Here is a 13,246-nt window from a genome sequence, read left to right as displayed (position 1 = left end):
TAGTGGAGCTGGGAGGATTGCTAAAAGGCCCTACCTGAGGCACATTGGGTCCGGAATGTGCGGGGAATGGATTTCCTATGCGCCGGTGCCAGTGTCTGAAAGGCATGAGGCATCTGCGTACACCACTGTATGAGTAAAAAAAAAAAAAAAAAAAAAAAAAAAAAAAAAAAAAAACAGGGTTGTGACGGATTTAGGCTCACAACGGTGATCGTCATTGAAGTCCTCGGCTGCATGCGCAGGATGCATGCAATCCGGAGGTTAGAGAGGAGTGATACGGCGGGTAAGCGGAGAGGAAAATCAGTTGGGTATGTATGGGCAAGTTATGTTTGTTGGACTGGGTAAGTTACGTATGTTCGAGCATGTGTAAACCATTTTGCGTCGATATGAAAGTGTGAGGAAATAAGGCGATGGCATCTAGATGCCCCTGAAAGTGGTTCAGGACCATCTGTTTAACGGCCTCCACCGCGGCGGCTGAGTTTTAAGCGCTCATGACTGCTGGAGTCAAGGAAGTGGCATCGAATCCCGGCCGCAGCGGCCGGTTTTCGATGGAGGCGAAAACCAAGACGTCCGTATACTACGGTATCAGTGCATGTCAAAGGTGGTGGAAATTTCTGCACCCCTCTATATTACGGCGTCCCTCATAGCCTGACTCGCTTTCCGGCGTCAAACTCCAAAAACCAAACCGAACCACTCCATCGTTTTCAAGCACACGAAGTAACGGAGACGAAAGTTTTGGAGAGCTGGTTTAACTGGTTTTGGAAAAGCTCAGTTGTCCACCATTTCTATTTTCTGGGGAAAGTTTCCAAGCCAATTTTTAATGATATAAGAAAGAAGTGTTTCTTTGTCGGGGTCAGGTAAGCCTAGAAGAAAAGTGTAGATAATGAGGTGCTCGCCTTGGGTATTTTCGGGAATTTCCGAAATTTCTAAAAAAATAAAAACATGTTTGTTGAAAGAGACTTAAGGGTTAATTTTTATATATATGATTGATGGGTGCCATTGTAAGCTATAGATACGTTGACAACAGAGGTGGGGGAAAGAGTCCGACTCAAGTGAGCGCGACCTTGCAGAGAAAGAAATTTATGGGTAGTGGATCGGGGTGGTGTTTGGGACGAGGAGGGAACAGAGATGTCAGGTGATTTTTGACGGAGGGTGCCGTTGATGCGGTTATGAATGTTATCTGAGTTGGGTGTTTCAGCAGTATGCGATGTTAAAGTGTGGAATTGCTCTAGTGTTTATTTGAGTAGGAAGTCTCACTAAATATGCATAACTAAATATTTGACTAAATATGCGTAGTAAACTGCATGTTATAGAAGGGACAGAATCACGCAGCAGGAAATACGCTATAAAAATTAGAGAAAAAATTACCACTTACGGCTGCAAAAGGTTTTTGGAAATAAATTTACGGGAGCGAGTACGTCTTGACCAACACTGATAAGCCAAACACAATTGTTCCGGTCTGACGAAGATGTACGTGTTAATTTTCACACGTGGATAATTTCTCTGCCTATAACGCCTGTGTAAACCATATCCCTAGTGAAAAAACCATATGAGTCACAATAACCTCATAAAGATTTCTCATACTAAACTCATACCAATCTCATATCATCTCATACAAATATCATTCAACATATGAGAAATATATGAGATTGTATGAGATTTGTATGAGTTTAGTATGAGTTCAGTATGACAAATTTGTATAAGGTTATTGTGACTCATACAGTTTTTTCGCTAGGGTATGCCCACATATACCATCATACTTATGTCCAAATAGTGTCTACGGACAGGCTGTAGGAGACAGGGTCACTAAGATAAATATCTTATTCCAAAATTTTCGGTTTTTCATCGCACTTTCATCTAAAGGCTGCTTGCACTCCGGCTTGCAGAAAAGCACAAGATAGGTGTTCAAGAGAATTGGATTCAAATAAACCCCAAGGCTAAAGGCTACTAAATTTTCTAATACGTAAAGGAAAGTAGACTAAAGCATACTGTTTTTTCCTGTCCAGCAAAATGCGTGGAAAATGGTATCAAATTAAAAAAAGAAACAATGAAATGTTCTGCCATATTCAAATCAAGTGAATGTTAGACATTATGCAAAACACTGGCTAACAATTTCTTATTCTGTCCATTTAAATACTTAGTCGACGTAATTAATTACCTTTTTCGAAATATACAGCTAAAACTCGATTTAACGAGGTTGAGGGGAGCCGCGTATTATTTCGTTAAATCGGGAACTTCGTTAACTCGAGAAAGACATTCCTAGGTCACTTAATCTAATAAAATCGATTATTATACGGTGTATCGCCGTCAAGGAAGTACTATGGCATGATATTTGCGAAGCGTAAATTGGATGAAAATGAAATTCCGTTTTGAAAGGACGCAACAGCGCAACTTATACGAAGAACCAGGAAAGTTGTATTGTTACGTCTTTCGAAATGTAATAGCAGCTATTTCCCACTATTTGCTATGTTGCTACATTGAAATTGCGACCTTCGTAGACGACCGTCACTAATAGCTAGCGCATATGAAAAGAAGCATTGTATGTCGGCACTCGGCAAGAAAGGTGCCAAGCGACTACGCACTTCTTTCCTAGCAAAGAAGTCGCTGCTCGTTGCTTGCTTGTAGTTTGTAAGCGAGAACTGCACGTATTTTTCGTGTGCTCCTCAGACAGACTGTCACAGCAGATCAAGGACATCCAAAACATAACCCGGGGTCGGCATGCGGCACCGCTGCTGACACCGGGACGATGGGCAGGCTTTTGACTATTTGCAAAATCTCCTGAATTCGGATCAATAAATCTTCCGTTTTGCGCCGCGCAGTTCGGCAAAAGCGGGACGAACTTTCTCCACGGTGTTACCGTTGACTCGCAGTCAATAGATTTTTGGGCGTTTTCAACAAAGTAGACCACGATTCTAACATTTGACCTTTATTTTTCGACAAAATGTTCGCTAAATCAGGACAGATAGTGAAATTGATTTCGCTATTTCGAGTTACTCCAAACATTGGACCATATCGGCGTCTGACGGGGGATTGTAATATGTTCGTTAAATTGAGAATTTCGTTAAATCGGGTTTCGTTAAATCGAGTTTTGACTGCACACCTCTTTAAACGCTCAGTTGTAAATAGGAAAGTTGCCAAGCGATATCAAAATGGTGCGACCCAGGCGATTCCTTGGTAGAATGCTGGATTGATGGGCATCACTATATAGGAGTTGGATGTTGGAGGGTCATCCTACTTACGCAATATATGTATGTCTCTCAGCGCCGAAAAAAAAAGTGTTTTTCCCATAAAAAAAGTTTCTTGCTTGGAGAGGGCGCCGTCACACCCCCTCGTTAATCGGTCGCTGTCAGCGTAGCCATAGTGTAGCGATAATAGGGGGGAAATGAAAGCCCGCGGAATTTAGCCCACGACAAAACCCGTTGCTGCTGGTTTCAAGAAACGTCAGCGGAAGTTAACAGCGCTCTTTTACGGCGCGTGATGCATTTTCACCGGCAACGTTTTGAATCCCGCTTGGTAACGTCCATCTTTTATCTGCTGTACTGATGGCATAATGGTGATAGTATTAGTATTCCCCTGTTTTACATTGACGCACGTCGTAACGCGTTTCCCGGTTATCAGGCTAGAGGGTCACTGTTACTTCGGATGTTCACCTCCACTTGCTTGCTTTTACATTCGCACTCGTGTTTTCTGACCGTGTAATCTGTTCGAAGACTATACCGGCAGCCACGGCACATTGTTTCTCAAGGATGACCTTACGAGCCAAGCTACTCCTGCAGTGGTACATTAAATTTTTATTGTTGGTCTCCTGTGTGGATACGAAGTGTTTCTCAGCTGGCCTTGCGAGCAAAGGTTCTCCCGCAGTAGTCAAATTTATATGGACGCTGTTCCATCTGGGTACGAAGGTGTACTACAAAGTGCTGTTTCAAGCGAAGCTCATAACGCAGTGGTCGCAGTCATATGGATGCTCGCCCGTGTGGGTACGAAGGTGAACCTACAGATTGCCAATGTGTGAAAAAATATTTTCACAGTAGTCGAACGGGCGCCAACCTGTGTGGTTATCAAGGTGTGCCAAAGAGCGTACTGAATTTAAGTTCGCTTCACGGTGGTCGCACTTGTTGCGCCGGTCGTCAGTCCGTTTGGGGTGCGGCTTTAGGTGGCTTATCTTCGCGAAGCACTCAGAGTGGCTGGATGGGCACAGCTAGTTACTGGCATGCATATTCCCTCTGGGAGCGTCACGCGAAGGAAACCAAGATCTTAGAGTGCTGCATAGGAGCGCTGCTATCATCCTGCAAATGTTCCCCAGAAGGCGTATCATACCCCGGATTAGCTATAGCCAAGCCTTTGGTTGGACACTGCATTGGTTGGACAGCAGTCTCTGCACTCTTGGTCCCTGCAATCTGAAGGCTTTGGGACAGTCTCCATGGTGCATTATGATGGCTTAGACGCCATTTTGAGGGCACGCGTCGTGAAATGGGTGGCTATGAGCATGTTGCGCTGTGTGGCTACATCCTCTTTTCTCATTCTCAACTCGGAGTTATCGGCCAGATAGAAAGGGTGAATGGGTGAAACAAGGGTGAATGGCCTGCTTTCGAGTCCTACAGTGCCGCATTTATGGCACTCCCGAAGCTGTAAATGTCTGCCATGTAAGCAGAACTCTTCTCATCTTTCGGACCTTTTTTTGATAATTCAGAAAGCTGCTCGGACTGCACTAGGCGATGCAGCCCAGTTACTTTGGTCAAAGACAGTACTTCTATGAAAAGTTGCTGCATCAGTCTTTGTGGCAGGCAACGCACACGAAACGAATCTGTTAGTGAATTATCAGTTGGCAAAAGAGAGCTCTGCAACCTCGGCGCATTCGGGCGCACGAAGCTATGTCACATGGTACTTTCCTTGATTTCAATATAGTGTATAACATTTTCTTTTAAATCACGATCAGCTCTAATTGAGGCAACCTATGTAAGCGACAGATATAATCTTTAGGAATAAGACATATTTGCATTTTCTCATTTTCTTGAAAATGGATTTCAGTGTTCGGTTCACGTGAGGGTTCTTAATCCAATCTTCCAACCCAGAGCAAGCAACATGGTGCCTGGTGTGCCATGCACTGCCAGCAGTAACAAGATAAAAGCGAACTCGATGCAGGCATGAGAGCGTATCATTGGTTATAATTTCGAGAGTGGTTGCATGGACCCCACGTACTGTTTGCCGCTATTGCGTTATATATTTATCAGTATTTAACCACACCAGAAAATAAGAATTTGGTAGTTGGATGGATACTGCTCACAAGACTATTGCATAGGCTAGCTTTACTTGACGGTACCTAAAACCTTACCTAAAAAATTAACTATCCAACTATTAAAGTTAAATATCTGATTGAAATTAGATTTGTAGCCAGCCGTTCTGCTTTTTCGAAAGCGGGCTTTGTTTGGCTCAAGACAGCATTTTTTTTTTCGCCACAGTGCCGTAGATAATTGCGTTTTCGAAATTCTAAATATTGATATGGCTATTAACAATACTCGGCTACAAATCTCTACTCGCGACCAGACGCCCAACTGCAGCTAAATATTGAAAATTACGTAATCAGTATAGTTAAAATTATTCCCCTATTTTCAGCGGTCCCCAGCACTGATTAGATTGTTTCACAGAGGTCTTTTCGTATCTCAAAAGGCATATTTTTAAAGGTTAGCGGTTGGCTTCCTTGGAACACCTGGTACACTAAAGTTTTATTGCGAGAGACAGACATTGCGGTATAGCAGTTTTTTATAACCTCTTTGGGTACATGCCATAGCAACAGATCGACTATGACAACCGTTACTGAAGCTTATTTCCTGATAAACGGGGAACGGGGGCATCCCTCATCCTCCTCCTCTGTAATTTTTTAGGTAGAAATTGTAGGTAGATACATTCTCGCGTATATTTCCGTCTTCGCGTGTTCTCAGTGTTCTACGGAAATGCCATGTAAGCGCAACAACAATCCCAACTGCCTGTTCTGCACATCCATTTATGCACGCTCGGAATTGCAGGTGCAGAGAGCTTCACCTGCAGGTTCGTGTGTTGAAGTAGAAGCCCGTGGAGCACTCGGCGTAGTCGCGGCACTTGCAGCGGCAGTCCCTGTGGTCCCACACCATGGAGGCCCCGTTGCAGGCCGCCATCTCGTGGTTGTTGCGGCACACGCAGCGGCACTCGGTGTACTCCTGCAGCGCGTTGCAGTCGCTGGGCCGCTCCTTGCACTCGCAGCTGCACTTGTCGTGCTTCTCCAGCGTCACCACCTCGTGGCCCACGAAGTTAAACTTGCTGGCGCCGGGTTCCGGGTACTGGGCCTTGATCACCTGCGGGTATAACCAGGCGAAACCGTTAGTGACCGAGGCTGAACAGGACGTCTGAGTAAAATGTGATGAACACACTGTACAATCACGCACAAAGTTTGTATATACCGCAGTGCTATATGGAGACAAATGAGTTATTGTCGTAGGATCTGCTCGGTTATACAACAGTTGCACTTGGCAGCAGCAACAGCCTAACCCACTTAATTCAAGAACCTAAAAAAGATGTCTCCTATATATTTCTTGCAGGTTGGTGGCTTCCCTGTTAGATTCGCATTTTTGCTCCTGCAGCTGCCAGTTGTAACCGAACAGCGATTCGTTCAGACACACTTGCTTGTTTTGTCGTCTGGTTGAAAAAAAAAATGCCTTGATTATGACATGCGCCGAGCGTGACAATAGTTACCACATTTACAACTGCTCAGGACTAACAGCGAAGGCACACATATCCAAACAAATTAGTCACCGGAAGTGCAATCAGAAATGTTTGCAATGGTCATGTGACCACTAGATTAGGTGTAGCGCGTGAACAGGACCTAATCGCTGAAGTAAAGGCCAAGCATGAAAAACTGCGTGTCATTATTCCATTGATTGAGAAAACTGATTCCCTTTTCGAAGTAAAGCAAATTGTGCGCGGTCTGAAAACTTCTGCGCAGCACATTTCCAACAAATATGATGAGGTTCTAGACAAACTAAGAAAGACCATGCTATCTTCAATATAGCCACTCGCATTGAACGTGTCGAAAACGTCGCCTCTGAAAAAGAAGTGTTGCTCCTTGAAGAACAGCTCAGTAGCCTAGAACAATACGGTTGACGAAATAGCTTGGAGATCCATGGTCTCGAATTTGAAGAGTCGGCGACAATCACTGGTGCTCCCTTCCTCGAAAATAAAGAAATGGATGGCATCCATCACCTTCCATCAAAGGCTAAGCGTGGGCGTCCCACCTCAATCCAGTTTGTCTCGCGAAAAACGAAGGAACACTGGAAAGAAAAGGCAAAACAGAAGTGGCAAAGTAGCTAAGAAATAACCACTTTCTTATAGCTTGACGCAAAGGAGCTCAAAATAAGCATGTATTATAATCTCACGCCCCAGAATGAACGCCTTGAATTGTGTTGTGCCCGGGCAAGCCGCCCGGATTGAGCTCGAACGAAGGTCAAACTTCTCCTGCTAACACCCCCTTCGCAAGCTCCAGTGCTGCTCCGCATAGCAGCGGCGCATTGCCAGGGAACATCGGCGGACAACTTTTTTCATCATGCCCGGAATTCCAGACGATGCGGCGCAAGTCTCTTAGCGGAGAGTCGCCTTCGCACCGCGGCATATTTGAAGCGAGCGATTAGCGCGCTCGCTGATTGGACCTCTAGGGCCGCCGTCACATTTCAGTGCCAACAATTTGAGTGCCAACGGCTTTTACAGGCTATACAAGCGAGCGCACTGCCTCTGGAGACCGAGACCTTCACGAGCGTTCGTCGGGTGCCGTGCCGCTCGCAAGGAGGGAGGGATGCGTCGTAGTCTCCCCGGCCGTCGCTGTGCGACTACAGTTGTGGTCTAGCTTGTAGTCCTCAGCACCTGTGCCGATATTGCTAAAAATAATGCCTTGTAAGTAGCGTATAATGACGTCTTTGTTGATCTCTTCGACGATGAGTCGGTTTCATCGCTACTGCCAAGGGAGCAGGCAGCTCTCGATCAGGAAACGAGTTACGTGAGCTACAGGCCATACTAAGTTCGGCACAACAGTTGGCAGGCATGCGTGACACTGAGATGGGTTATCTGTTAACATGGCAGAAAGACGGCAAAGTAATTGTACGAATGGCACCTGGTGAACTGGAGCTGCGTATCGCCAACGAAGCTGATTTATAAAAAATACATGCACCTTCTACATGACGCCGCACAAAACGATGAGATAGTTGCTTAGACCGCCTTCGGAAAGCTAGTCAAGTCAACACTTGCTGAACTACTATATGGAAGTTCTTCATGATAGTCTGCCTCAAAATATTAGTTATTATATTGTTGAAGGCTTCAACAATGCCTTAAAATCACTAACTTCAAAATCGAAAATATTTTCGCGGTTTTGGTCAAACTCCCAGAGCTTAATAAGGAACAAAGTTGACGATGTCAACACCTAAATAAAGTTTCTCAAGTACAAGTTCAATGCGTTAGCGTTTAGTGAAACTTGGTTCATATGAGCAGGTAGATATTGCTAATATTGAAGATTACTCTTAAGCATCCCTCCAAAGAAATGATAAGAAGGATGGTGGTGTGTTGTATGTTTGCCAAGGTGTGCCTCCTGTTCTGCTGAAGAAATATGCTGTAGTTCACGATGATTACAAAATTCTGGTTGTCGATTTGTGTGGAATAATATTTGTGCTGGTGTACCGTCCGCTATCAGGCAATGCAAATAACTTTCTGAGATATATTGATAATACATCTGAAGACCTGATACTGCCGAGTAAGGTTGTTGTCATGCCAGAAGATTTAAGTACTGATGTAGAAAATGACGGTATTTCTTCTAGAAATTTAAAAAAAAAAATTAATGCTCAGTTACAGTTGCAGAAATGTTAATTTGTCCACGAGAGTGAAGCCAACCACATGTACAACTATTGAAGAAGTGAAATCTAGTGTAATTTCCTGTGATGGTCAGTGACCATCCTCCGTTTCGTTATTATTTCACCCTACCACAAGAGAACGTCTGTGGTAAATTACGCTCACATGTATAAAAAAATCAATACCGAAACTATCAATACATTTCTCAGCCTTGCACTCGACACTGACCTTGGAAGCTGTATATAACAAAAAATATCCGAATGAAGCATATAAAATCTTTAACAAAAAAGTGCAAAACTAACACAACATTGCGTTTCCGCTTGTCTACTACGTTCGAGAAAGAACAAAAAGAAAAAACAAAAAAAAACTTTGCATACATAAACTGTATTATCATCATCATCATCACCATCAGCCTGATTATACCCACTGCAGGGCGAAGGCCTCTCCCATATTTCTCCACTTAACCCGGTTCTGTGCTAGCTGCATCCACTTGACCCCTGCGAACTTCTTAATCTCATCCGCCCACCTAACTTTCTGCCGCCCCCTGCTACGCTTTCCTTCCCTTGGAATCCAGTTGGTTACCCTCAGCGACCATCGGTTATCCTCTCTTCGCACTACATGTCCTGCCCATGTCCATTTCTTCTTCTTAATTTCCACTAGAATGTCGGAAACTTGAGTTATTTCTCTGACCCACTCTGCACGCTTTCTATCTCTTAATGTTACCCCTACCATTTTTCGTTCCATAGCTCTCTGGGTTGTCCTCAACTTAAGTAGAACTCTCTTGGTTAGCCTCCACGTTTCAGCCCCATAGGTGAGTACAGGCAAGATGCAACTGTTGTATACTTTCCTCTTGAGCGATACCGGTGAGCTGCTAGTCATAATCTGCGAGTGCTTGCCAAATGCGCTTCATCCCAATCTTATTCTTTTTGTTATTTCTTTTTCATGGTCCGGATCTGCGGTTACTACCTGTCCTAAGTAGATATATTCGCCTACTACTTCCAGTATTTCGCTACCTAATGTAAACTCCTGTTCCTTCCCGAGGCTGTTGAACATTACCTTAGTCTTCTGCATATTGATTTTCAAGCCTACCTTTCTACTTTTCCTGTCTAGGTCATCAATCATTATTTGCAGTTCATCCCCCGAGTTGCTTAGCAAGGCAATGTCATCAGCAAATCGCAGATTACTGAGGTATTCTCCATCTACCCTTATCCCTAACTGCTCCCATTCCAAGTCTCTGAATACTTCCTCTAAACAAGCTGTGAATAGTACTGGGGAGATTGTGTCTCCTTGCCTAACACCTTTCTTTATGGGAATTTTGTTGCTTTCTTTATGTAGAACTATGGTTGCTGTGCAGCCACTATATATATCTTCCAGCACTTTCACGTACGGCTCGTCTACCCCCTGATTTCGCAATGCCTGCATCACCGCCGAGGTTTCAACTGAGTCAAATGCTTTTTCGTAATCAATGAATGCTATGTATAAGGGCTGGTTATATTCCGAGCATTTTTCTATCACCTGATTGATGGTATGGATATGATCGATAGTAGAGTACCGTTTCCGAAACCCTGCTTGATCCTTTGCTTGATTGAAGTCTAAGGTTGTCCTGATTCTATTAGCGATTACTTTAGTAAATACCTTATACGTAACAGACAGTAAGCTGATTGGTCTGTAATTTTTAAGGTCCTTAGAGTCCCCTTTCTTGTGAATGAGGATAATGTTTGCATTCTTCCATGCTTCCGGTACCGTCGATGACACCAGGCACTGCGTATACAGGGTGGCCAGTTTTTCTAGCACGATATCCCCCCCCGTCCTTCAGCAAATCTGTAGTTATCTGATCCTCTCCAGCTGATTTCCCCCTTTTCATAGTTTCTAGTGCTTTCTTGACCTCGTCCTTCGTCACTGGTGGAACGTCTGACTGTTTTTCCCTACCGCCAATCTCATTATGGTCCTGACTACTTTGGCTACTGTAGAGATCTGCATAGAACTCCTCGTCTGCTTTGACTATCTTTTCCATATCAGTGATGACGTTGCCCGCCTTGTGCCTTATCGCATACATCTGGTTTTTGCCTATGCCCAATTTCTTCTTTACCGCTTTAAGGCTTCCCCCGTTCTTTACAGCATGCTCAATTTTCTCCATGTTGTACTTCCTTATATCGGCCACCTTGCGCTTATTGATTAGCTTTGATATCTCGGCCAATTCGATCTGGTCTGTTGGATTGGAAGCTTTCATACTCTGCCGTTTCTTAATCAAATCTTTCGTCTCCTTAGACAGCTTACCGGATACAGCTTACAGCTTAGCATAAACTGTATAAGTGAATACAACAGACGAACTAGTTGTTCGCTCGTCTTTTAGATAACAAGGACATAAATATTCTGCAGAGGTTTAAAAAAAGATGTGAAACTAGCTTACCGCAGACTTAAGAAAGCAAAGCGAGGTTACAACCAGAAAGATTTTAGCAACGAACACAACTCAGAAAAGAATTATAAAACGTTCAGTAAGTTACTGAGCAAAAAAAAAAAAAAAAAAATCAAAAACCGTTATCTATGAGACTCGAATTGATGACCAAAGCTGCAAAGATGTTACTCCTGCAAAGCTGCAAAGATGTTACAAATTCAATTAACAATTTCTATGCATTCGCAAGGTACCAGAATTAGAATTGACCCGTTATCATATCTCACTTGCTATCAAGCGCGTACAGTATTTTTAACTCAAACAACTCTTGTATAATAATGCACTTTAAAGATACCTCTGCTGCTGGATTATAGACTACCATATCAAATACCAAATTATGAAAACAGTGCGTCGTGTTATAACCCCGGTTTTTTCGTACATCTGTAATTTAATGCTAAAAGAAGGTATTTCCTCAACAGCTAAAAATTGCAAGAATATCTGTTATACACAAAGGGTGCTCTGAGTGAATTCAACTACCGTCCAATACCTGTTTTGTCTGGGTTTTGAAAATTGCCGAAGAGGTTAACGGTCCCTCGGTAAATTCTCTTTTCAAAACATCGGTCATTGTCAATGCGCCGCATGGCTTTTAAAAAGGAAAATCGACAGAATCTGCTTGTATAAATATAAAAGACAAGCTACTAAATAATTTTGAAAATAAATTAGTTACACTCGGTTTATTCCTCGACTTTAAAAAAAGGTTTTGACTCCGTTCATCACAAAATATTGCTAAGCAGCATTACGTACTTCACTTCAGCTAATAACTATAGGTACTTTGAATCGCGGAAGAAATGCATCGTTGTCGATGGTATTATGTCGGAATACGGTATAGTACGTACTGGCTTACCACAGTGCGCCGTTTTGGGGACCAGTCCTTTTCCTCTTACATATCGATGACATTGTCAATATTCCAAACAATCCTGAAATAATACCTTACGCAGACGATATAAATGTGTGTTTGTTAGCGGTGAACATATCGAAACTATAGTTAACAAGCGCAATCTGTGGTTGGACGACATTTCTGTCTAGTTAAACGCCAACCTATAGCCTGAAACCGAATAGGGAAGCTGAACATAGTCGTTATAAACAGATTACCTTGAAGGTAACGTTGCTTGTCTTGGTGGGCGCGCATTTGAGAATGGTGCTGGGGCAGCAGCCGCCGCATCGTGGTATCCGCGTGCAGGGCGGCCACAGGATGATGCTCGGGTCGGTCGGTTTGGGGAACTCGACCAGCTGCTTGCTGGGCAGGCACGTGCCGGGCTCCGGGTTGGGCAGCGATGCCGACGAACCTGCGGTGACCACGACGGCAGCCGCCAGGGGCCGCCACAACACTGCGCTGAATGCCACGCGCTGAACTGCGCGCCCAGGCCGGCAGTGCTCTCGCAAGGCGCGTAATGCAGTGCTCTTCCGTGCACATTTCAGCGCGCACGGAGATATTGCTCATGAGGGGACACTGACGGTCAGGTTGAACGTGACGACCGGAGTTTCAGTATCGCGTAAGATCATAGCAATCTTTTTTCTTTTTGTTACCTGGCAAAGCGTCAGGCGGTTTCATCGATCTCCCTTGCTGCTACAATTTATTAGATCTGAGCTTTCCTTGCTCGTAAAGATGATGCCCCCCCCCCCAAAAAAAAAAAGTTTCGCGCGCATTCCTATCAAATATGCGATAAGAATACCTTTCCTGCCAGTGTTCAAACCAATGTTCAAACCATTGTTAAAGAACCCCAGGTGGTCGAAATTTCCGGAGTCCTCCACTACGGCGTCTCTCATAGCCTGAGTCGCTTTGGGAACCCCACGAACCAAACCAAACCAACCAATGTTCTCACCACACCGGCATGTCCGCACATCTACAATTTTTGTGCAGCTTCAGAGAAGTTAAGGCGCAGAACTGGCACTTTTCCTTCTTTCCCTCACGTCGCAGTTGAGGTTTTCAACGAT

At 44.0% G+C, this 13,246-nt stretch overlaps 1 protein-coding gene and 1 long non-coding RNA gene across 7 annotated transcripts in view; one reads left to right on the top strand and one right to left on the bottom strand.

Moving 5' to 3' along the window:
* LOC146191056 (uncharacterized) overlaps positions 1-13,246 on the bottom strand; it is an 87,761-nt gene that overhangs the window by 25,492 nt on the left and 49,023 nt on the right. For all 6 annotated transcript variants that reach the window (XM_084601493.1, XM_084601494.1, XM_084601496.1 and 3 more), the window contains 2 exons: positions 12,404-12,597; positions 6,037-6,326 (listed from right to left, as the gene is read on the bottom strand). In XM_084601493.1, the coding sequence (XP_084457619.1) occupies positions 6,037-6,326; positions 12,404-12,597 (484 nt within the window). The remainder of the gene's footprint in view (positions 1-6,036; positions 6,327-12,403; positions 12,598-13,246) is intronic.
* LOC146191057 (uncharacterized) overlaps positions 1-13,246 on the top strand; it is a 63,998-nt gene that overhangs the window by 39,388 nt on the left and 11,364 nt on the right. The window lies entirely within an intron of this gene.

This window comes from Amblyomma maculatum, chromosome 4, assembly GCF_055883805.1.
Source record: "Amblyomma maculatum isolate TAMU_Amacu chromosome 4, ASM5588380v1, whole genome shotgun sequence".
Lineage (NCBI taxonomy): Eukaryota > Metazoa > Arthropoda > Arachnida > Ixodida > Ixodidae > Amblyomma > Amblyomma maculatum.
Note: the sequence above shows the minus strand (reverse complement) of the source record. Positions and strands in the feature narration are given on the sequence as shown.